Source organism: Ammospiza nelsoni, chromosome 5 (assembly GCF_027579445.1).
Source record: "Ammospiza nelsoni isolate bAmmNel1 chromosome 5, bAmmNel1.pri, whole genome shotgun sequence".
Classification (NCBI taxonomy): domain Eukaryota; kingdom Metazoa; phylum Chordata; class Aves; order Passeriformes; family Passerellidae; genus Ammospiza; species Ammospiza nelsoni.
Window position 1 is genome coordinate 68,666,792 of NC_080637.1, and position 25,531 is coordinate 68,692,322.

A 25,531-nucleotide genomic window follows, 5' to 3' on the forward strand; every position below is an offset into this window, starting at 1 on the left:
TCCCATTCTGGGACTAAGACTCAACCACCACCACCATAATCCCCACTGCACAGTCAGAAGATAATCTTTTGCCAAACAATCATATTTATAAATCTTTCCTGTTTCATCTTCCCCAACAAGAAGAGGCCACCTAGATCATCCTCTTACAGCCAGTGTGGAGATAAAATCCTGGGTTATGTGGACCTTGGTACAAATGAGGTCAGATAATAACAGCCTTTCCATGCCATGTGTGTGTCAAATCTTCGTCATCACTTACATAAGTAAGGACTCATTCATCCTCCTCTACCTCCAACACCTCACAGTTGAACCTGAGTGTGAAACCCCAGAGTTCAGTCCCAGAAACCCAAGCCTGAGAGGGACTTGCACAACACTGGGGCCCAGCAAACAGCAGTGTCCACCCTGCTGCAAAAGACAGCAGTTACCCCAAAATAACGGTGCTGCTGGAGAACCCATGCCTAAGGCACTCTGCTGCCCTCCCTGCCCCACAGCCTTGCAGCAGTTTGAGAGGGTGGGAGAAGGGTTGGAAAAACCACAGTGCACTCTCAGATACGCTTTGTCACACTGCTCTTTGCCTGCTTCTGAGGATGTGGACTCTAACCAGTGCAAAGGGTGCCACTGGACTGGAACTAACTGGGAAGAGACCTGTGGAGTGTGTGATCACCCCACTGGCAGGTCAGAGCTCCTCAAAGAAATGCTGGCCTCCCACCTCCCTGCCCAGGGACAGCAGGAACAGATGCTGCTGACAGTGGAAACAGAAGGAACAGAAGCAATGGACAGTGGAAATTTCCAGTCCCGTGCTGCTTATTCCCCAGTAACACAGGGATGGCCACAGCAGTGGTAGAAACAATGAATTTTCCAGTGCTCAGCCTCAGGAAAAGCAGCCTAAGGCAGGCCCCCATTTAATCACCTGTGAGCAACAGGCAGAGGGAGAGCACAGGAGACAAAAAAAAAAAGTTTTAAAACTTTGGAGTTTACAAGCAGTGTCCGTGTGCTGAGCTGAGGAGGCCTTTTGGGTGCTGTGTGTGTGCTCCATCCCCCCTGAGGGTAGGCAGGGACAGAGCCCTCCATCCACCCAACACACAAGGGAAATGCATGGAGGCAGCAGAGGGGTCACCTGCAGTCATTCAGCCAGAGCTCAGAGCTTAGCTGGACTTGCTGAGGACCATCAGGGATCCTAAGCCAACATCCTAAGCCTTTGTGACAGACATAAAGCTACTCTGGACCCCAGGGTAACTATCAAGGAGAGAAAACAATGAACACAAGGGACCAAATTTCAGTGTGAAGTTGTCTGACCCTAGCATTTCATTTCGATTTTGGTGAGTTTCTCTCCTCAGCTTAACTTGCATATTAGTCACCCTATACTGAGGACATCACTCCTTTTTCTATTTTTGAGATAAGACCAGTGCACCTACAAAAGTCACTGCCCACCATGCCAGAGCCTCCTGGGAGCACGCTGGTATCACACAGCAGCATGGATTCAAAGGAAAGAGGTCAGTGAGAGCAAAAAGGCCAAAAGGTCCAGAGGGACAGGGACAAAAAAAGGCCAAAAGGTCCGAGGGACAGGGACACAGCACATCAGAGAAGGACAAAATCAGGTGGCTCTGAGGCAGGCCAGCACAGATCCAGGGCAACACCCTGGGTGCAGTGAAGTTAACCTTGTCTGACAGGGCTGCCCCTGAGAACCTTCACTCTGACCTGCTCAGCTTCCTCTTTTGTGTCCTCTTCTGGCAAGGGTGGGTTTATGGGATGTGCTACTGCAGTTTGTCCTTTTCCCAGGGAAATATATGAGGGGGAAGGGGTGTTCAGGCCTGTCCTAGACCCATGGAAATGGTATCTGAGAGGGAAGGGGTGTTCAGGCCTGTCCTTTACTTACTCCCAGAACTCGATGACAGGGGACGTGGCGTTTTCACTGGTCACGTTGAAGGTCGAGTTTGCCTTCTGAAGCTCCATGCAGTTCTCTGTGGGAAAGGCCCAGGGAAACAAGAACTGTAAGCAGCAATGGCTGGAGTACCAGAGGATCTGAAAAATCCCTTCCTGTCCATCCACAGTGTTGAGACTCCCTGACATTGACTCTGGGACAAGTTTTGTATAGTCCCCAAGGATGCACAAAAAGAAATCCCTTCCATGGAAAGGCTGAACAGAACCACAGAACAAGAACAACCACAGAAAGACACAGAACAAGAGGATTGAAAGAAGCCAAGAAGGAAGGGCACTCATGTTTTCTGGATCCCAGAGCAGGAGCCACCAGGGAGGTCACCACTGCACAGCACTGGTGCTTCTCTAGCAAAGACTGAGATCAGCAAAGCCTCTCCCACAAAATGCCAACAGCACTGCAGTGACCCAGCACCCCAAACCCAAATCCCACCCACACAGGAGCAAGACGCTGTCCTGAGGCTTGGCCCCGAGCAGTAGCAGGTTTCCCTCAGTGAGATCTGCTGGAGAACAGGGAGAGGGCTCCACACCCACCTGTGTTCCACTCGTGGTCACAGCTGCCCCAGGGGAGGTCAATGGTGAAGGAACTGAAGAGATAAAACAAGGCCCAGGCCAGGACAATGATGTAGTAGAAGTTCAGCAGTATGACGATGACCTGTGAGGCGTAGCCAATTCCTGCAGAAAGGGAGCCCCAAGGGCAGGTGACCCTCATGGATTCCCTTTGGAACAGGATTCCCTGTGGGACCTGCTCACCCAGTGTTTGTGTCTGCTGCTCTGTATTTTGAGTGCATTTTGGCAATGGGAGGGATGCTGGGCAGGTTGTGGTTGGAACACCACCCAAAGGGGCAGAAACATACCATGGTGTGGTACCTACTGAGTCACATCTCTTCTAACAAAATTCATTTTTTTATAATTTTCACTTCCCCTTTTCATCTTTATTTCAGAAGCTCTTTTATTGGCACTGCACACCTTCTCTGGGAGGCGTCAGAGAAGCATCCAAAGGTTTTGGCACATGAGGAGGAGGCAACTGTGACTTTCAGAGAAATCAAAGAAAGTGGCTTGAGGCTGGATAACTGTGATGAAACTCTGCTAGAAGCAGAGGGTCTGACTACTGACAATTCATTAAGAGAGCTGACACCTTCACCAGTAAGGTTTTACACAACCTGCAAACTCACAGAGATGACAGAGCATTGACTTAAAAAAAAAAAAAAAAAAAAACAGCAGCATGCTTTAGGTTCCTCATAATCACCAGAAGCATTTTCCCCATTTACCTCTTAGAGGACAACCTTGACTGGGCACAAAGCTCCTTGCCAAAGCTCCTTGCCATGAAGAAGGAAACTGGGATGGGATGTAACAATGAGAACTGTTGGGTGAAGGTGACCCAAAGAGGGCAGCCAGTGGCCCTCGCAGGCAGATGGGCAGGGGATGTGTGGAGGTGCAGAACAAGGAGGAAACACATCTCTGCTCAAGTCCTCGGTGTCCCAGGGTGTCCCCACCTCCCTGTGCCCTCCCAGCTCCCCCCTCTCACCTTCAAAGAGGGGGCAGATCCTGCGCCAGGCCGTCACCCCTCCCTGGCTCGTGTACTGCCCCAGCGCCGTCTCCAGCAGGAACACGGGGATCCCACAGGTGAAGAGGAAGATGAGGTAGGGGATGAAGAAGGCACCTGGCAGAGTCAAGTGGCAGATAGAAAAATAAGCCCCATGTGGAGTCTGAGGTCAGGCTGTCTCCAGCCAGTCACCAGGCAGGTTCCTCCTGAGTGGGACAGCCTGGAGGTTGGAAGATCACAAACAGGATACCATGGAAAAAGAATTTTCCTCACATTTCACCTTCTGGAGTGATGTGATTACATTAATAATTCAATATGTACAAAGAATGGAGAAGAAAGTTGTGAATAACTGTATGGAAATACAGAAGAACACTGCTGTAAAGACATTGCAACTTTCACATTGATTATTGTGAAATAATCAATGTGAACTTGACCATGGATGGCAGTACCAAGGCTCTGAGGAGCACACGGAGGCTGACACTTTTGCCCAGTTTGTGGGGTGCTCAATCATTTGCTTGGCAAAAAGCAGCAGACATGCAAAGGAAGAGCAAGCAGTGCAGGAAAGCATGCACCTCACAGCAGCAGCCAGGGCTGCCCTCCCATTCAAGCCCTGTCATGGAACAGGCAGGAAGAGATTAAATGCTTCAAGCTTTTGATTACCCCAGACTAATGTTAATTGCAGTGATGGCCTTTACCCCACAGAGCACAGGAGACAGCCCCACAAGATGGTGCATGCCCATCATGTGCCACTCACGCTTCATGTGCCACTGGAGCTGTGCTGAAAGGAGGGACACAGGTCAGGAAAGAGGGAGACTCAGGCAGAGAGCATCATCTTGGCTGTGCTGGGCTCAGAGGGCATGCAGGGGCAGCCCAGGCAGGCATCATTTGTGGTTTCCCTGCATCCTGCCTGTGTGATGCTCACTGGCTTTGGGCTCAGCTCAGTGGGGGTGTAGGGGAAATCACAATCCTGGTGCACAAGAGAACTCAGAACCCAGGAGATTTCGTTAAGAAGCTTAGCTATCATGCAGAGGCTGGGAAAGGGAAAGGGCACTTTGGGGACTGGCTGGGATTCCCACCCTGTGCTCATCTCAGCCAGGTACAGACCCACAGCCCCCCCTTCTTGCAAAAAAATAAAAAAGCATAAGCAAAACAGACAGGGAAGGCACCTTGGCAGCTCCCTGTGGACAAAGAGGAGCTGAAAGGGGTGCTGGTTTAATGGTCTGACTCCATGATCTTAGAGGCCTTTTCTAATCTCAGTGATTCTGTGGTACCTGGCAGCCCTGCAGGAACAATGCACATCTGCCCCTATGCTGCAAACAAAAATTGACGAAGGCAAATGGCAGGGGAAATGTGAAGCACTGGAGGCTGTGAGGAATTTGAAGTTCCAGGCAGATTTTTCATCCCTGGCCCCCTTTCCATGAGGTAGGAAGGAGCAAGGATGGTGCACGAGACTCTTGCATAGTGAGGAAACAGTTTCTGTAAGATTCCTTTGTCTTAACACTGTCCTCTCAACTCCCAGCTTGCACAAAATCAGCTCATCATGAAAATCAAGCCTGTTTCCAAGAAAGATTGCTGTCATATAAAAGTTTGTATTTAACTAAACTCCAGGAGAGGTCTCTGAGGCAGCAAGTCAAGCTTTCCTGTCCAGTTTTCCCTTATTTTCAGCTGGCCTGTCTCCTAACCAGTGGTTATCTCAAGTTTCAGGAAGGTTTCAGGAGGGTCCTGACATGTAGGCTGTGAAATAGCACAGAATTATGGTGGAGAGAAGGAAAAATCTGTAGAGATGTCTCTCTGCAATCTGCCCTAAGCCCCTCACATCCCTGGTGGGAAGATTGGTATGCTGAGCAACAGACCCCAGTGAGAGCTGACACAGAGGATGAACCCTGGGCACTGTGTGATTAACACCAACAGTGTTATTTAGCTAAAAATATATGATAAAAACACTTATGTTATCTCTGTAAAACCTTGAGTAGTTATCTGCAAGAAATGTATCATTTTAAGCAACTTCCCCAACTGCCAAGAACAGAGGCTTGTTTGTAGGGTATTTTAGGAGAAAACTGTCCCACCTGGGGCCTGAGCTCTGGCCAAACCCTGGCCCCTGCTGGTCGGGCTGTGTGCCATCAGATCCAGGTGTTTCTGGGCTAAAAATATAATCAAGTCACTTTGATTTACTGGTTTGGGGCTATAATTGCTGAACCTTTTGGGGGCTGAATCCACTTTTGGTGACCCAGCAACAGGTGGACACACGTGTAGGATTTTCCCAATTGCTGGTATTTCCCAATCAGTGGGGCCAGAGAGAGCCTGGCCCTGCCACTGCAGGAGAAGGCAAGACCAAACAAGCACACCAAGAACAATTTTTTCCTCTTCTTTGTTGTTTTCCTCTACTTTGTAGGGCTTTGGTGTCATGCATTGAGCATTAAATGTGTAATGCGAATATACCCCCAAAGAAAGGAAGAGTAAATATAACTCAGATTTTAAATAACTCAGATTTTGCAGCTACCATTTCTTGAAGAGGCTTGATTTAGGCAAGGCAGAGCTGCCAGCAGTTGTCACCACTGCCTGCACACAGTTCAGAAGGGACAGAGAGGCATCCAGCAGGGCAGAACTACCTCAGGCTGATGGGAGTGCTGGCACAAGAGTTAATGTCTGTAGGCTGGCTGTGATTGACCTGGGGCTGGAAATTAAATAAAAGCCATGGACCTTTGTAGAAAAATGGGAGAATCAAGTGCCTGGACCAGCATTTCTAAGGGAGTATAAGGCCAAACCTCTGGGAAGTTTTAAAATTCAACTTGAGGTGTTAGAAGGGTTAGAAGGGCTTTGAATCAGTGCTGTCTCTGGTAGGCTGGGTTCCATGAGGCAGCCTTGTGTCCTGCACCACCTCATCACACTGCTCTGCCCCAGGAGAAACCTGACAGAATCTGTCTCCTCACCATGCAAGAGTCTTATGCACCATCCTTGCTCTAAGCTCATGGAAAGGGAGCCAGAGATGAAAGTCTGCCTGGAACTTCAAATTCCTCACAGCCTCTAGTGCTTCACTGGACTTTGCTTCAGGCCCATTTCTCCAGGGAAAAAAGGCTGAGAAATCCCTTTGAGTCTTGCCTTTGCTGCTCACATGGGAGCTCCCCTCTCCCCAGAGTTCTCCCTGAGCTCTCCCCTGGCACCCAGGGCAAGGGGTGCCTGGACAGGATTCCAAGTCCTGCTCCCATCAATGGAACGTTGCAGCAGTGGGACCAGACACAGCTCAATCAGCAGCCAAGAAGCATTTCCCACAGAAAAAGAACATGTGGAAAAATTCTCCTTTTTCAGCAGGGAAAGAGACTGCCTGATCACCTGGTGAAAAGAAACAAGCACTGAAGAAAGCACGGCGTGAAAGTAGCTAAACAGTGTTTAATCCTCTTTTATGCCACTGGGATGAAAGCAGTTTAGTGAGGCCCATGAGACCACTGCAAGCTCAAGCCAGGGGATTTCAGCCCTGGGTCCTCAGTGCTCACTCCCTGCCAGCTCCCAGCCAAGCACCACTTCCCCTCTCTCTCCCCTTCTGGAGGGTCCAATTAGGAGCTAATCAGACAGCAGCTCCCTCTCTCCACACGTCTCTGAGCCAAACTTGAGAAAAACTTTGTGTTTTCATTTTTTATACTTTTCTCATTTAAAAGGTGGAAGCCTGCAGCAACCCTCCACCTGCACAGCAAGCCCAGGTCTGCTGCCAAGGCACAGTGCAGGCTGCCCTGGGGTGGAGGGCTGAGCACACTGCAGTGCTCACAGCCCAGTGCCAGCAGCAGCGCCCTCCATCCCTGTCCCTGCATCAGCCACATCCACCCACACTCCCACAGCCCTTCCCTGGGGATCAGAGGCAGGATCCCCTCTCCCACAGCTCTGGTAGATGCCAAGGGAGTGGGGCAGGAGTACTTATACCCCAAAACAGGAGAACCCCTTCTCTCTGTCCCTGCCATCAGGAGCCAGGGGACAGCTCTCCAAGGACACACACAGGAGCAAGACCTGTGTTCAAGAATTCCTGAGAGTTCCTCGAGTTCCTGTTCACAGAGCCTACAAAGACACTGGGGCCCTGTGGCCTCTCACAGCACTCCCTGCTCTCCCACCAGGACCCCCATCCCATCTGCACAGGATGCCCCTCAAGGAACCAATGCCTGAAGTGAGACCAGCTCAGAAAGCTGAGTTCTCTCCCTGCTCTTCCAGCCTTCCCACTTCAGCAGCAGGAGCAGAGCTCCATCCATCTCAGGGAAGCACAGCTCCAGCCATCAGAAACCCTGGGATATTCCCGCTGCTATCCTCATCCCACTGGGTTCACAACAAGCCCCTGGTTGGGGCCCAGCTGGCAGTACCATGTTGGCACCTTCTCTTCAGACTCGTGGGCACAGCTGAGGAGCTGGCAGGGATCATGGGGTGGTGGCCCTGGCTGCTCTTACCTCCACCATTCTTGTAGCAGAGGTAGGGGAAGCGCCAGACGTTGCCCAGGCCAATGATCTCCCCAGCCACAGACAGGACGTACTCCAGCTTGTTGTTCCACTGACCACGCTCCAGGGTCTGCTCCTCCTCCTCTTCTTCCTCCTTCTCCTTTTCCATGCCAGGGTGTGTGGGCACCATTTCACCATTGCTGACAGCACCGGGGACACTGTAATCCATCCCACCTGCAAAAAGAGTTTCCTTCATCACATTCAGCATAAACCACGCAAAGATGCAGAAATTTGGACCATGGGAGGCAAGAGAGGGGCAAGGATGTGCCCACACACATCTCAAACTGTTCTTCCCTTTCTCCTCATGCAGATTCCTGCTGTGCTAAGAGTGCAAATGCATTTTCACTAATGAGTTCAAAACTAGTCCTTGAAAGCCACTATTAGTTTCATTTTTTTTAAATTGCTGCATCTCAAAACATTCCTGTCTCTGGAAGTCCATCTTCTAAGCCCAATGTTACACCAAAGACCCAGAAGATCAGGATGGAGCTGTGTCAGGTGTGGGAAAAAGGGCTGGAAGGAAATGACAGCAGGATCAAATATTTTACAAGGTATTTTATAAGGGTTTCTTTTCTCTTCTGTTGCCCTGGCCTGGTTTTACAGACCATATGATGGATACTGCACACAGAAGTCCTAGACACAGGAAGAGAAGAAACTGAAATGATAAGAAAGCAAGTTGATCCTTTTGATGGCAGCAACTGTTGCTGACAATCTTCAAGGCTACATGAAAAGGTGATTTTCAGAATGGTGCTATCCTTCTAACAGCAGGATAAAGCATGCAGAAATCATTGGCATCTGGGATCTTGCCTTCCTCAAGGTCTGCCCTTCCAAACATCTGCCCATTTCCTGCAGAGCTTCCCACAGCACTGCTCTCAGATCCTTTGGCACCATCTCCAAACACATCTGTGCCAAGAGAAGCCCAGCAGAGAGCAGGTGGGCACCACTTCACTGCCCCACGTTCCCCCAGGTACCTCCAAGAGGACACCGAGGGTTGAGCCTGTTCCTTCCAGGCAGGATGCCCTGCTGGCCGCCAAGTTCTGCAGGAAAAAGGGTGAGGATTGTGGTTTTGCCAGTCCCCAGTGTCAAAGCTGGGATTGCTGAGGACCTCGTGCCAAGGAGGGCACCTTCCCCTGCACAGTGCCAGCCCCCAAGCCTACTCCATGCCCTCAGAGCTGCTCCCCCAGCCCTACACTGACATTTATTCATCCCTCCCTCGCTGGGAGGGCAAGAAAAGGCACTGGCAAGAAATTACACTCTCCCTTATCCAAGGAGACCTAAAAAGGGGCAAATCAGCGCTTTTAACCTCTCCCCTCCCTCTCTATAAAACACCTGGGGACACGAAGAGGGCTGAGAAACACTGGCAAGCGTTTGACAGCAAAGGAAGGACTGGGAGGACCCCGCCACGCTAGAAAATTATTAAACAGGCAGAAAACGCTCCGTGACCTCTGGGCAGCCCCGGCAGGGTGAGGGGCACAGGGGGACAGGGCAGAGCGAGCGGGGACAGAGGTGTTACCTGGCGGACGGCGCTGGCGGGGCGCGGGCGGCGGGAGAGGCGAAGGCAGGATCGAAAGGTGCTGGCTATTTAAAGTGTGCAAAGGAAAAAATTCAGCGGTGGTGTAATCCTAGACTTCGCCCAACCCACATTCCTTCCCCCACCCCCCAGGGCTGGACAAAAACCTACACATGACTGATTTCATGGCCAGCGCAAAGGGGCTCGTTCCCCCCGCCGGGCTCCGTCCCGGGCCGGCACCGCTGCGCTGCCGCTCGGTGCCCGGCTCTGTCCCTTCAGAAAGGGACACCACCGCTCCCAGGTGCTCCTGCAGCGCTGCCCGAGCGAGCCCAGACCTGCTGGGAAGAGGTAAGAGAGAAAACATGAATTCCCAGTGAATTCCCTCCTCCCGTGGCTGCTCCTCACGGGCGCAGGGCAAGGTCCTGCACCGCAATTGCCAGGACTGTGCTGTGGCCAGGAGCAGTGGCAGGCAGCAAAGCCGGGAATAAACCCAGCCAAGCGCTCTGCTGCTTCTTGCTGAGGGCCCAGAACAGCCCCATTCAGAAATCTGGCAGGGGGCAAAGTCTCTTACCTCACACACAGGGATCTTTGCCACTGGTCTTGTCCAGAAGCAGCACTGCCCCATCCCTGGAAGCTGCAATGGGAACAGACAAGCAGCGGATGAAAAGTTTCACAGCAAGGAGACGACCAGCCCCAGTTATGCACACCCAGCAGTGGGCTGTGAAATGAGCTGTTCTTGCTCCAGAATATCCCAAAGTCTAGAGATTACAGCAGGTAATGATGACATTAGGCTCCATAAAAGAGGCAAACAGAACCAGGTATCATAGATGGTGGATAAGTTACCACTGTGACGCTCCAAGGATGTACATGAGGCAAGGTTTTAAAGTATTTTTATTACGTCTGTTGATAAATATCTGAGGCAAGAGAGAACAGGGAAGAAAATTATGCTCTTGGGGTCAGTGTCCTTGTGTGAGGTGTGTAAAGTGGCAGGAAAATGTGTGCAGGCAGTCTGAGATGGTAGAAGAACAAGAAAGAACCAGCAAGCACCGTGGTTTCATCACATGAATCGGTGGTAAATCCACACAACACCAGAGCTCCTGCAGGAGAAACAGAAATGGAAGAGAGGCAGGGACAGGTAAGGAATTAATTCCTTAACCAAGGAGTGATCAAATATGCAACAACTCCTCAGGAGCTCCTTCCAGGAACAGATGCCTTGGTTGAAAAGAAGGTGACAACACAGGTCCAGAGAAGATGAATATGTTATGCACTACATCTCACAATGTAACAACTAATGCCATTTGATGAAAAATTCAGATTTAAAATAAATTTAAATACCTTTTCCTCCCTTTTAGCACAGTTAATTAAACATGGTACCCATGGCCATTACCACAGAATATTGTTTGGAAAGGAAACAGACAAGTCCACACAGAGCTGCTCCTCTTCCACAGCAATTAAACATGGTGGTCCAAATAAAACATCTCCACTCCTCAAATCAGTGATTCTTGAAAACCAGGGAAGATTGTTTTCCCATAATTCCTCTTCCAGAAGAGAAATCATGCAATATGGTGAGAAACAGACAACATCCCATTTTGTGCAGAAACCATCTCACAGTGAATAGTGCAGCGGTTAAATAGGGTAAGAATGCAGGGATTGAGAACAACAGTAAAGACAAATAATATCTTGACTTGTGCAACAGATTTTTGTAAGAGAGAGGAGATTAAGGAAATATTTCTCTAGATTTTCAAACTATAATTTAAATTTCAAACGATTGCATTAGTCAGCACCACTGCATGAATATCCCTGGGTAAGCACAATTACTGCAGCACAGAGATAGCAATAATCTTATCAACAGCACAACAAATTAATTGGCAGGAGCTAATAGGCTATGATAGGAAAGTGTGCAGTCAATTACAGACTATTTGACTGGCACCCCATGTGATAAGGCTGCACTGAACACAACAATAACCCGAAAATGAAAACAAATATTCAGTGTAAACAGAAGCAGCAAGGGGAGATATGAAATCTACAAATGCAAAAGCAAGCTGGAAAATCCTGAGCAAAGCATCTTTAAAGCATCACTTTACATATGTTCTGGGGTGAACTAAGAAAAAGTCCATGTGGTTCTGGGAGATGCAACTTGAAAGACTCATTTTTAATTATTTTTTTTTTTTTTACAGAAAATAGAGAAAAAACCAACAATGCCACAAAGAATCAGTTAAGACTACAGAAAATAAAATATACTTTCAATACATATTTTTGAAATGGTAGAAGGCAAAGAAATTGAGAGGGACTTTAATCAACCCATTAAGGGCAATGAAAAATTGAAAGGAAAAAATGCTAAGGATGAAATCTCAATGTCCAAGATTTTCAGTGTAATTTCTTCCCCTAAGGCAAGGGGAAGAATAAGGACAGTAAGTTACAAAGCTTTACCAAACAGGTTTGCAAGAAACAAATAAGAGAAATGGAAAAATGTGGATCTTAAAAATATTAAAAATTAACAAACTAGGTAATATGCATGCTGTAGTAACAGGAAAACAACTTCACCCAGAGATCTACCAAGATAACACCATTCAAAATTATTTGGACACACACACAAATAGGAATAAGGAGAACACCAGGTGAGAGCTTTTGAAGCAGAGTGTGCCACCTGGAATCCTGCAAGCTGAGCCCCCCTGGGCAGCTGCAGGGCACCTTGCAGTGCCACAAGGGCTGGCAAGTGGCAGCACTGATGGTGGCACCTGTCCCACAAGCACCACCCTCATGGCACCCCCTGGGATGGCACAAGGTGGCGCTTTGTGGGTGGCATTCCCTGAAAAGGTGTGAAACGAGAGGCTGTGGAATAGATTAGCCTATTATTAATTAAATTAGCAATCTCTGAGCACAGGGCTGGTGATGGCAGCAGAGCAGGACACTCCTCCAGCACCAGCCCTGGCTGTCAGCCACCCTTTATGGGGACAGTCCCTGCTGGAGCAAAGCCTCAGAGCAGGTCCTGCAGCAGCCTCCAGGTCCAGGCAGGCTGCCAGGCACTGAGCAGCTGTACAGCTGTGGCACAGCTGGCTTGGACACTTCTCCCCAACACCCAATTTGGAGAAGAGCAAGAGCTCTGGACCAGGGGGGTCACTGTCAGAGGGCCTTACACCTCAGCCAGGAAAAGGGCTGGAAAACCCTAAAGGCTATTGATCCATGCTGTGTTTTGCTCCTTTCTCTTTACCTTAGAACATCTGCCAAGATTTCTGCCTGCAGCTTGATCCCAGTCTTCCAGCAGCAGCTGTGGCTGTGCTAGCAGGGAAGAGCTTCCAGCCCAAAGAAAGCAAATGTGGAAACAAAAGGCTCTAGAGATAAAATGGTCCTTGGACTTTGTCTGGGACAGATGTGCATGAGAACTGGCCCCAGCCCACCCCAGGACTGCTGATACTTCATGCTCTGGTAACAGCTGCAGAACCTACTCCCAGGTCTGGTCTTGCTTCACATCTTTGTCCAGCTGAGCAGGGAATAAGTGTTGGATTTCTCTCCTCCAGAGCACCAAGCCACCTCCAGCCACCTGGAAAGTAGTTCAAAGCTAAAAAGAGGAGAGTTTCAAAAGGCACCTACTTGGAGGAATGAGGAGAAAAGAGAGGGAGAGGTTTACAGGGAGACAAGCACAACATTTTGCTGCTGTGCAAGTAGCAGCTACTTTAAAATGAATTATGGCCCAAAGCACCAAAATCTTTTCAGGAGAGCAGCCTAAGCACAACTGCTGCTGCTTCACATTCCCAACACAAAAAACCATCAGCCATTTCTGGGCTTTGCTGAGCACTAAGAGCATCTGTGCCCCTCTCTGCTCCTCTGTCACTCAGGACAAGGTGCCTCCATCTGTACTGAGGCACTGCAATCCTGTGAGCACCTCCCAGCTTCAGGAACACAAAAATTTCCCATTTTATCATCTGGGAACCACAGGCCAGAGCAAATAGGATGCATTTCCTCCATCTAATAACCCCCCTGCTACCGGCCTGTTCAGCCTGAAAATGTTGTTTAGCTTAAAGCAACCATGGCTGTAGTGAGCAAAATTGTCACCAATAGGGACAGAAAGGGGATAATTAGAGGGGATAATTGACACTGGCTGGCATGTTACAGGAACCTGGAGAATGCTCAGCAGAGAAAGAAGCCAAAGTGTGCACAAAGGATTGGCTCCTGCTTGAGCCACTAAGCTCTGTCCCAGACAGGAAGACACATTTTGATACTACAGCAGCAGAAGCAAAAATCCAGGGCCTGCAGTTCCTGCATGACAGAAGATCCTACAGCAGGCTTTCAACCAACCTCATTCAGAGACAGCTTCTAAAACATGGCTTGGAGAACCACAATCCTGAGGCTGGGAGAAGCTGTCCTCATTTCTGGGGCTGGATTTGTGAGGGAGATCCTCTGTGTGGACACTGTGCTCTGCACACTGGAGATAAATGGGTGACATTCCTGCATGAGCCAGAGCTCAGGGACTGCTCAGAGTGCTGGAAACCTTCTCCTGAGGATCTCACTGCCACAGCCCTGTGTGTGGGTGACAGTGTGCTGCTTTGTCCCTCTCTATGACCAGGGCAGAGCAGAGGAGGAGATGAGTTGAGACCAGAAGAACAGTGCCCCTAGAGCTGCTTTGGTTGCTGCAGGAATTCCAGAGCTGCAGGTTCCTGTCATCACTCCCTCCCCTGGCTCTGCCCAGTGCCAGCAGCTTCCCCCAGAGCAGGATAAAAGCAGCAGGTGCTCCTTGGGGGTGTCAGGAGCACCAAACCCAAAACTGAAGCAGGAACACACAGCTCTGCATGGACAAACCACAGTGCAGCAGGCAGATGTGCATCTTACCTCAGCTTTGGCTTCTTAGTGCTCTGTTCCCATTAAACACTGGCAGTGTGCACTCATGAGCAAGGAAAAGAGCTTTTCTGCTCAGAATTAAAAAGTATCCTGATTTCTTTATAGGCAAAATGAAAGTTATTCCCTTATAAGCACATAAGTAAGGGCTGCAAGGTTATCCCCTTGTAAGCACATAATACAGATATCTATATGTATATTTATAAAATAATAAAACACAACGTAACATAAGCAGGAGCTGAGTAGCAAGCAAAGACTCCTGAGCCTGAAGACTTCAATTTTTTTAGCATCTCCTTCTACTTTCCCTCAACTCCATCAGGTACCACCAGTTCTCAGGCCTCTTTTCTATTGTCACTTCACCAGCAACCTGAACAAACCCTTGCAGAGTAATTGTGGGGGTAGAGCCTGAACACATTTTAGGGAGAGGGCAGAAGTTGTTCTCTTCCAAAATCTAGTCATGGGCCTCCTGATGTGAAAGCTGATGGCTGCATCAAGAAATTAAAACTCACCAGTTTGACGTTGCAGCCAAGGAAACAAGTGGAGGACATTTTCACATCAAGAACCAATTACCAAAGGAAATGATAATTGCAGCAGTGGTATGAGAGGCACAGGATGAGCAGATTAGGTACAGGGTAAACTAAGGGATAGAAAGGGAGCTGTGTATTGGGACCACCCATGGTCTTTCCTCATGCTCTGCACATTCTACTCCTTTGAGGTGAAAATGTAAATCTGAAAGCACCTGCCTGCAGGAACAACAACATCAAAGCCATTGACAGGGCAGGGATTTGCATGCCCCTGCAAGGGAACATGCAAGGGAAAAGGAAAAACTTTTCTCAGAGGTTAGACAGGGCTGTGCTTAACTGATTCCTGAGAAAAAGCCCATAATCTGCTTTTAAACAATCAAGATTTGGGCAGTGGTGTCAGAGCATCTGTTCATACTTACTTGAATACTTTAAAAAGTAAAGGAAAAAAAGATACTTTGTAATTTACAACTACTGGGCTGGTACCTACTCAGAACACAGAGTTTTCATTCAGGGGAATCCAACATCCAGCTAGTCATTGGTTGACAGGGTGATAAGTCTTCAGAAATTTCTCAAAGAACAAGTTTTCTATGCAAAAGTTGACAAAGTGAAAACTTGGGCATTAAAAAAAGGGTCAAAAAGAAATAAAATTTGAGTTCAGTTTCTCCAGCTTCCAAAAATCAGAATTACAGCAGAGTTTTTACAAATCCTTGCACTGTCAGAAGATGTTCTCTGTTAAAAACATCACAGGCAGGCCTTGTCTGAGCACAAGGGGTGAGTGAGAGCCACTGTTCAGCAGCAGAGTTTGTCTCTTGCTTTGTCTCTGGTCACCAGCAGCCCCAGGCAGAGGAAGAGGAAGCAGAGGAAGCTGTGCTTCTCTCACCTGCCCTGCTGAGGCCCCTGCAGGCACAGGAAAGGGGCTGCACTCATCCCCTGCACTGAGGGGGCTCTGAGACACAACCTCAGCACAACCTGGAGCCTCCACTCAGCTTCCCAGGTGGAGGGAATTCTGCCTGAAGCAGGAACCACAAACCTTCACACCATGGCTGATGCCCTGCCTACAAGTCATTCCTGATCTGGTAGTCAGTTGCAACATATGGCACCAAACCTCTTTCAGGCTTATTTTTCTTCAAAGAAAAAAAATTAAAAATAAAAAAATAATCTGTCAGGCTTGATAGCTTAAGGCAATCTTATTTTTCTATTGATGAGGGCCAGAGATGAAAAAGTTCAGCTTCAAAATAGATGCAGCTGACGGGTGCAGAAAGCTGTCCCTTGCAGCCAAGGGAGGAGTGGCAGTGGAGCAGGGCAGCAGGGAATGGGTGCCCAGGCACGAGGGACAGAGGGTTCAGCAGAGGCACAAGGGTTTGGGCTCACTCACTGCACCCACACTAAAAGAGAAGGTGGCTTGAGAGCCCTTTTGAGGGAACAAAAAGGCTCATGAGCTTCACTCTTTGTCATTTTTGACTGTCGAATTCCAAGGCACATCACCCTTTGGCCACCATGAATTCAGTGATGCTCAGGGGACTCACCAGATCAAGAGGTCCCATGGGGAAGCACACCCAAACACAAGTATTTCCACCATGAACACGAATTACTTCCCTCCAGCCAGAGAGGCTCAAGGCATCACAGCTCTTTTTGACAAGGACGCTTCATTCCTGATCCCTGCAAGCTAACACAGAGGGTCAGGCACTGCTTGCCAATCATCTGACAAGTGCTGAGATTGTGGTTTCATAAGCCTGTCACAAAGCTTTCATGGTGATGAGGAAAGGAAATAGGAAAACATAAAAGACACGGTGATGTGTTCAAATGGGAGAATTACTTGAAAACGTGTGGAACTTTTAGTTTTGGTGCTCACCATAACTGAGATCTAGAGGAAAAAAGAGGCTGGTCTTTGATATTCTGATTTACCTTGAAAGGTTCTTGCTACCAGGTTTGAACTGCACACCCCCTAGGGCCAGAACAGAACCTGTGGATTCACACAAACAAACCAAGAAATGGCTGTTTTATTGCTGCCCAAATCTGGCCCTAGTGATGCCAATGACAGTCTGCAGTCACACAGCCAGGCAGCCCCAGGAGGGTGGGAGGTGAGACCGCCCTGCTGCAAAGGAAAAGCAGCTTGGGAGGAGCAAAATAAAAGTCTGCAAAGGGAGTTTGTGCTGATTTCTTCTGGCCTCACCTCCCTGAGAACAGGGACTGCCCAAGGGGTAATGGAAAAGCCCTAGGGGACAAAAGCAAAAAGCAAAGAAACAATTTTTTCTCTGAGATGACCAGAACTGAGAAACAGGGATATGGAACAGCTGCTGCTTAGGGCAAAGCAAAGTGAGCTCCTTTTTGCAGAAATCTCGGGTGTTGCTTGTCCAGCAGCACTCTCTGCACACTGTAAACAGGAGTTACACAAAGGTCATGCCCTCTTTCTGCTCCAAAGAGGAATCTGACCCATCATCTCCCTAAAATCACGTTACTCAGCAAGAGAAAAAAAATCCTGTACATTATGAACATTTTCCCTGTGGCTGTGCACTCTTCCGTTATTTATTTGTTCAGTTTTGAGTACTCTCTAAATGGCATAAATCCCAGTCTGACCATTCCAACACTATTTTAGCAGAAGCCAGAGGAATCCAGTGAAAACCCAGAAAGTGAGAAAGTGGAGTGTGCTCAAACCTTACCAGTGAGATACAAACCTGGAAATGGGTTACACCTGTGGAGCCTCCCCTTCTGGCAGCAGGTGAGAGCAGCGGCACCGCACTCTCACCTGGGGCTGCTCCTTCAGCATCAGGCAGTGACTGCACTTCTCCACCAGGGGTTCAGATAAGGGAACAGTCACCACTCTAACCTTAGCCAACCTAGCTGTGATGAACTCTATGGACAAGGGGACAGCAGTGGGTGTTCACCCTGCTTAGAGCAAAAACAAACTTGGGGGAGTGGATGGACAACCTACAATGGCAGCAAAAAATGGGGTGGACTTCAATACTCAGGCTTCAGCAGTCACCAATCTGAAAGCTTAGAGACAGCTGCAAGTGCAGTAGCTCAGGTGTTTCTTCTTACCCACCTGGGCAGTGGTACAAAGCAACTCAGATGGCATCAAACAGTGCTGGCAGAGGAGTGGAGCAGCAGAGCCCAAAACACAGGAGGAGGGAACTCCCATTCAGTTGGATCTTTGCTGGCTGAAGTGATGTGCTGATGGAAAGTTTAAGTCCTGTATCTGAGAAGATCTTGACCTAACATTAGCCAGAATGAAAAGTAGTCAGCAGTACTTGCAGCCATACAGGCCAGCCCTGTAGTAGGCTGCACAGCCAAAGTACGAGCAGCGGGTGAAAGGAAGTAATTCCCCCCTGTATTCAACACTTTTAAGCTGTACCTGGAGTAACACACCCAGTTTTGGGCTCCTCCATACATTGAGCAACCTGCAACAGGGACCAACAAGACTGTCAGAAGGCTGCAGCTCACGCCATGGCTCAAGTGAGGCTGAGCTGGATTTGTTCAGCTTGGAAACCAAGGCTGCAGGACCTGCAGTCTCCAACTACCTAAGGGATGATTAGAGACAATACAGAGCCAGACTGGCAACAGGCACATTACAGCAAGTGAATTTTGCACTGAAGATGCTACAAAACCAAATGGGAAAACAGAGAAGTTGTTGAACGCTCACCCCTGGAAATGCTCAAAATTTTACTGGGCACAACCCTGAAAAATTATACCTACTTCTAAAGTCACCACTGCTCTGGTCAGGAGGTTGACCCAGATGATGTCCAGAAGTGCCCTCCAACCTAAATTACTCCATGATTCTAAAAACTGAAAAGATCAGTGCAAGTTTCACAGTGTGGCTGATAAAACAGCCAAGTGCCTGTTACCTTATGCTGTGTGACTGTGTTCCAATCCCTTCAGATAATTCCCATAATATCAGCAATATTAAGTTGCTGAGGACTCTTAAATCTTCATTACCAATGGTCCAGGCTGCACCAGCATTCAGCTACAGATCTGTCAAAAGCATAAATCCTAAAGGCAATGGTGCTGAAGGTCAGCAGTGACATTTATCTCTCTGCAAGCAGAGCTGCCAAATTCCAGGCTCTGTTTTTTACAAGAAAAACCTGAAAACACATAGTTTGTACAAGCTATACAACTCAAGCCCTGGCCTCCTCACAACAGCTCAGGTAAATTTTTTTGACCTTTTTGTATCAAGACACATGAAAAGAAATAACAGCAGCAGTGGCAAGCAGCCTTTGTAGACTACAGCATTAAGACATGCACCTTTCTAGATAAATGAGATAATATTTTTGTGTACTGAGATTTTGTCCCCAAAGCATGAGAGAGTTTTCCCACAGCTGTAGCAGACCTGTAAGAACATTTTTATCTTGGCTTTGGCTGGCTTCTCTGGATATGCTTGTATAAAAATTCAAACCCCTAGGATCTGGAGACAACACCACAGCTGTAGCTTTGGGTTTTTCAACCACTAAACTACAGGTTTTTCCAAAAGTTAACATTTATTCATAAGTTCATACTATCAGCAATCCTTTGATAGGAATTACGCTCTTAAAAAACAAGCTTAAAACAATAAGATGTAAAGCTAATAATGGTCTTCAGTTTATGAACACCTTATCCAAAAGGAGACAAGACATGTGTGACCAGAGAAAAGTGTGGCAACCTCCTTCCAACAGTGGAAGAGGCTCTCCACGTGGCTACATGAAAAACAGCTACTAAAAACGTGACTTTTGCATATGATTTGCACATTTCTGTTGTTTGCTCTTTCTTTCCTCTGCTTGTTACAAGCACAACGACCACAGTTGCATTGTAGAGCTGTTTGCTTCCATCTTGCTGTCACCAGTGCTTCTGTCAACACTCTCCAGCACACCTTCTACACAGAGAAACAGGAACATGCAATGCAGGTTTACTCAAAGATCTCTTTTCCAGTTGATGGCAATTACATACAACGACTTCATTGCAACAGAGAATGCAGGAATGGATACCAGGATATGCTCAGTGGGTAACAGGAGATGCTAACCATATTTCCCCTGCTGTGTCACAAATTCTAGGAGTCAGGAAAGAATACAGAACACTGGGATTCTTTAAGAAATCTTGTACTAGTCTACTTCTGGAACGATTAAACATCTGTGACAGATTATTGATCCACTCCATATGGGGAAACATTTATGTAGTACCGTCAGTTAAAGCTTGAAGGAAAAGTAACAACTGCTTCAATCAGTTTACCAAAACTAAGTGTACATTGAGAAGAAAACAAAAAAAAGTAATTGGAGGCAAAAGATGGTATGTCTATCTAAAGCATAGACTCCTTCATAAATAAGTAAACAAATAATACTCTTAAATTTGCTAGGGTGCCCGTTCAGCCACATGCTTAACCACAGCTTGCTTTTGCTTTTAACATCACATTAAGTCTTTGGGGAGCAGGGATTAGAAGTCTGTGTCCAATTTGCACTCAAAGCTCCCAAGACTCTGGATCTTCTGTGCTCCATCTTATTTCTTTTCCTTTTGCACACTTCCCTCTTCCCAGGTAGCAGGCACACATAGAAGAAAACAATAAAGTTCTGTCTACCTGAGCTGAGTTGGTTTTTCTTTTTTTTTGGATGGATAATTCTGCCAAATAAATAAACTTCCAAACATCAGAGAACAAGAGAAGGGACACAGAACAGTCAAGACAGCACACCTTTGTTTTTGTCAGTATTTCTTTAAATCCCAATCCAGCTCCTAGTAAGACTGGACACTACTTACAACACTCCTAGAACTGCAGAAGAATGGAAACAATAGGGAGCGAGTGGAGAGGGGGACAAGACAGCCCAGGGCTGACTTCAGACATTCACATACACAAGGCCAGCATCCACTGGAGTCATTAAGGCCCAGATGCCCCACTAATAGGAACAAACCCAAATACAAAGGTAGCACATGAAATGTATTTACCTATTTAAACACAGGCAGCTGGTCAAGCTAGAATGGGGAAGGTAACTGCTAATTCCTTGTACTACAAGGAAGGAATGGAGTAAAAAAACCCAAGCCCACGGGCAGGTTTTTGCTTTGTGAACCTCTGTCTGTGCTGCTGGTTAACAGTGGTAAGTATAAAAAAATCAAAGAAAAATAATCTATTTATAGAACAAGTCAGTAGTCTGAGACATTTAGAAAAAAGTAAAAACAAGTCCTTCTTTAAAAATGGATTTACTAAAACAACTGTCACCCAGGATGACCCCAAGCCCTCTGGTCCTCTGGCAGAGCCAGGGGCAACTTCCAACAGGAGCTGCTGCTGATTGCACACTGGTACACACCCAGCAAGGCCAGCAGGGAGGGGTTTGCACTGTGAACAGGATCTGCAGACTGCTTGCTGGTATCACAGGAGGCCATGCCTGTAGCCTGGTGATACTGGAAAGTTGTGAGTGAAACTTTTCACAGAAGCACGTGTCAGTGTAACCTCTGAGGTAAGTGGGCTGTCTTCTTTCCTTCCCATCCCTGGGTACACATCTCAGAAGCTGTGCCCTGGGTGCTGTACCTCCTTGCCAGCTCCACACAACTTCAATGTGCAGGACTCTAAGCAAAGCCTAGAACAGGAGAGAGCATCCCTGTGGAAAGGGAAGCACTCTGCTCTTCCCAAGTTCTGGTCTAGCTAGACATCATCAATTATTTTCTGGCCCTCCTCAGGACAGGAAGATCAGTTGTTTCCCACTGAGGAAAAACAATTTGCCTAGTGGAGTAGAGTTGGGTTTCTTTTTTGGTAAACAGAACTTTTGCTGATTTTTGCCATTGTGAGCTCCTCTGCCCTTTAGCTACAATAGAGAAATAAAAAGAAATTCATCCACTTGCTCCCACCCTTATAGTGTAGTGTTAACTGCCTGGATATGGAGGCAATTTCATTCTCCCAAGACATTGCTCTACACACTGGGTTGGCATGGAGAGGTGAAAGAGAACTTCCAAAGTCACCTCCTCAGGATAACCAGGTAGGTTAAGAGCTCCAGCCTACGCCCACCAGCTCCAGGCCAGCTCCACTGCCAACATGGCCTTCCAACACCCTCAAGTGTCCCACAGCCTCGAGTCTGCTCAGTCCTGAGAGCAGCAGCCACACTCCAGGATGGAAACACCGAGGTCAGGAAGCACTGGCTGGAGCTCTCCTCAGGCAGGGTGTGCATAGCTCAGTGGGTGCCTCTGTGCCCTGACAGGGCACTGCAGGGAGGAAGGCAGCAGCACCCAAGGGACCAGCTCTGCTGCACGTCTGTACATCCTTGAAGAGAAGCTCAGGAGCTACATCAGCCTCAAACCCCTCTCCTCCTGAAGGGTTCCAGTGGTCCATTCCCAACAAGTTCTGGCCATGGAGCAGTTGCTAACTCGTCTCCTTGAGATCTTCCATTGGTAGTTTGTAGCTCAGCAGGAAGGGAGGAGGTGAGGCGTGGGCAGGGCTGCTGGGCCCCTGCAGGGGTTTCTTTGCACAGTTTATACAGATGTAATCCTCATTCTCAGCCATCTCTGGGGACACGCCAACACACACCTGATGGAACCACTCATCACAGCCCCCGTCACACTGCACCCAGTCCACCTGCAAGAGAGCAGCACACAGCTTGTTATGAGGAACAACACACAAACACAGTTTCTGTGAAGAAAAAACCTTCTGTTAGACCTAACAGAGCTACCAAGAATATAAGCCCTGAGGCAAATTTAATGCCCCTGTAGAGCTTGTTTAAACAGCTAGTTCAGTTTAATGGAAACTAACTCTTGCAACAAACCTTGCCCCTTCACTCTTCTACTCCTGAGGAAGGTGACTGAGCTCTCCTCAGATGTGCTAAAACACATTTAAAATGCTCAGGGATGGTTATCTCAGCTCAGGTGAGAGTCTCCAAACACACCCTCTTAGACTGCATTATCAAACAGCAGCTTTTGTAAATGTAAGTCCTAAGTGTCAGAACATTTAAGCTACAACACAAACTTTGAGCTGAACCTGCTGTAGAACAATTTGGAAAAGGCAAAAAATTAGTGAGAACATCGGAAGGAAAAAAGATTACTGATTGGATTCTGTAATTATCTGAATAAAAGTACATGTTAATTGGAGTCAGTGGGCAAAAACTCTGATTTGCAGGGTAAGAAACACAGATCCCTCCATTTTAATGGCATCCACTGGTACTGGTATAAAAATTGTTACTGCTGTAGTTCTGCTTTCCACTTACAGGGTAATGTAAAACTGTATCAGGAAAACAGTAGTGGCTGTGTAAGAAAATCAGTAGTAGTGGCAACCTATTTAAAATGAAGAAACTTTATCATCATACAGATGTTACTTTGGTTTGTAGCCAACTAATCCTGAACAAATTTTTCCAAAGTGATTAGTAATGGATATCAACAGCTGCAGCTTCAGTCATTACATTCCTGCATCTGCCATTTTTTGACAAGTATGGCATTCCCCTGTTTAAAGTAGAAAAGTACAGAAAAAACATTTTGAAAACATTTTTGATCATCAGTCTGTGTTAAAAGCTGACAATCATGGCAGGCAGTACCACAGAGAGAGGCAGATCAAGTTTGCTTTGTAATAATCTAATCAAGTCTAAAATAATTGATTATTTATCTCCAAACAAGCAAAATGAACCACTGAAGTTTGTAGATCACTCAGCCTGCAACATCACTGTTCACAGAGTGTATGGAAGAAATACAGAAAATCTATTTCATTTAGGAACATCTAACATCCCACTCCTGCTCAGGAACACAGTAAAGCTAGGAACATTTCTTTCTGAATGACAGAATTAATCCTTTGAATCAGCCAGTGCATGTTGCACAGAGTCAACAGAAAAACACACAGCTTGAAGAAGTTAAACTTCCCAACCAAAACAGAGTACCTTTTCCCAGATTCTAATTCTCCATCCTCTCTTTTGAAGTACCTAAGAGAATAAGGAAGTCCTACAGCTTAATCTGCTAAATCCCTGTACCTACCAAGTACTACTCAATCATCTCTCATTTCTAACCACACCACTTTGGTTTCTCATGCTGCTCAACTTAAATATTCCCTGGCACAGGGCTTCTGACTTAGCACACAATTGCCTGTGACACAACTAAGGGGCAACTACTCACTTTGTCCTTGCAGGGCCTTTGGCAGTTCTGAGCAGCACACACAGCATTCTCATCATCCGACTCCTCTGCTCCTGACCAGTCATACTTGGAAGGAATATCCAGAACCTTCTTCTCTCTCTTCTTCTCTGTGCTCTCCTTGGCCAGTTCTACCTTGGCCACAACTGCCTTCTCTCGCTTCTTCTTCCGCTCCTCTTCCTTGGCCAGTTTCTTTGCCAGCTTGTTCAGCTCCTTGGTCTTATCCATAGTGAGTTTTAGCTTCTTCTTCTTGGGTTTTTCCAGTTTTTTCAGCTCTTTAGATTTTTGCTTCATATCTCCAAAGAACTGCTCTGCTCTCTCCAGTTTTCGTTTCCGCTTCCTCTCAGAGGAGTCCCTCCCTCTCATTTTCAGTGGTTTTTCATCCATGCTGTCATCCTTCACAGAAAAAAAAAATATTACTTAAAGACAAATTTCCTGCAAACCTAAGGTCTGAAAAATGTACTTACCTCTACTTTTACCCTGATATGGCATGAAGAAATCTAGTCAACAACATACTGCTAGAAATTCTACACAAAAAAAGCTTAACTTCGTTTTCACCATACTATAAAAAAATTCCTAAGTGTTATCAACTGTGTCAAAGTACAATCAGCCAAAAATACCCAGTGGAAAAAGCAAACTATCAGTAAGGGTAAGAAGGCAAAATAAGCAATAATTACAGCTCCCTTCTCACATTGTTTTTAATAGAAGTTGAGAAGATTAATCATTTGCTAGATGCTTATTTTTCATCCGAGGTCAGTCTTGCCTGTAATTATTTTTCAGAGAAAGCAACTGCTGTTTTGGAGATTAAGAAAGAGTAATTGGTGAATTCTTAAAATGTATCATCAACTCAAGCAAGAAGAGAAAGCAACATTCATTATTTGAATGGCTTCCAAACTGGCAGGCATTGGAAATATCCTGGTGTCATCAAGAGCTCTTAAATAACAGATTCACATCATAAATGGAGTTTAAAACTGGCCAGCTCTGTCCCTGCAGGTAGCACTCACAGAGACAAGTCCCATTTATACCTGAAAGATTCACTTGTATAGTCCTTGTACAAATGGGACTGACTGGATTTCAGTCAATACAGCTATATACTTTAACCTTAATTATTAATAGATTAAGAACATATTATAAACCAGTAAAGAGACTGTTTACTGTACACTACTTAATATAGCTACTCCACCCAAAACCAAATTCTCTGCAGATTATTTCACAGAAGTCTACTTATTTTGTATGTAAACAGACATAGAATATATTCAATTCAAAATGAGCAGCTCTGGTCAAGCAAGTATTCATAAAGGTTAACCAGAAAAAGTTGTAATGCACACACACTCTACACTCCTCACCCCATTCCCCAGCAAAAAAGCTTTGCTCAACTATTAATGTAACAGTCTGGCATATTATTTATAAATTGCTATTTGCTGTCATTAAAACTGCTTTTCAATCAACTCCCTGCCAAAACCATTACACTAAAAGAACATGAAGCTTATGTAGCACTTTGGGCTGAAAGGTGGTAAAGCAGCAGAACAGGGAGGCAGGGGCAGTTTTGTACTCCACACTTCTGACTGATGCAGTCTGGCAACACTTTAACTCACTGTGCATGGATGGCACACAGAAAATGAGACACCTCATTGTTCATAGCATGCAACCTTCCATCTTGTATTGC

At 46.9% G+C, this 25,531-nt stretch overlaps 2 protein-coding genes across 3 annotated transcripts in view; both read right to left on the reverse strand.

Annotated features, from left to right (window-relative positions):
• LOC132073861 (sodium- and chloride-dependent GABA transporter 2-like) overlaps window positions 1–10,067 on the reverse strand; it is a 32,355-nt gene extending 22,288 nt beyond the window's left edge. Inside the window, 8 exon segments of the mRNA XM_059473138.1 lie at window positions 1,874–1,958; window positions 2,467–2,607; window positions 3,461–3,595; window positions 7,903–8,124; window positions 9,461–9,487; window positions 9,490–9,525; window positions 9,629–9,795; window positions 10,029–10,067. Coding sequence (XP_059329121.1) covers window positions 1,874–1,958; window positions 2,467–2,607; window positions 3,461–3,595; window positions 7,903–8,124; window positions 9,461–9,487; window positions 9,490–9,525; window positions 9,629–9,644 — 662 coding nt within the window. The 5' untranslated portion in view covers window positions 9,645–9,795; window positions 10,029–10,067.
• A 9,200-nt stretch (window positions 10,068–19,267) lies between these two features.
• The window catches only part of KDM5A (lysine demethylase 5A), a 49,210-nt gene continuing 42,946 nt past the window's right edge, over window positions 19,268–25,531 (reverse strand). For both annotated transcript variants that reach the window (XM_059471647.1, XM_059471645.1), the window contains exons 27-28: window positions 23,851–24,261; window positions 19,268–22,333 (exon numbers count right to left, since the gene is read on the reverse strand). In XM_059471647.1, coding sequence (XP_059327630.1) covers window positions 22,121–22,333; window positions 23,851–24,261 — 624 coding nt within the window. In that variant the 3' untranslated portion in view covers window positions 19,268–22,120. The remainder of the gene's footprint in view (window positions 22,334–23,850; window positions 24,262–25,531) is intronic.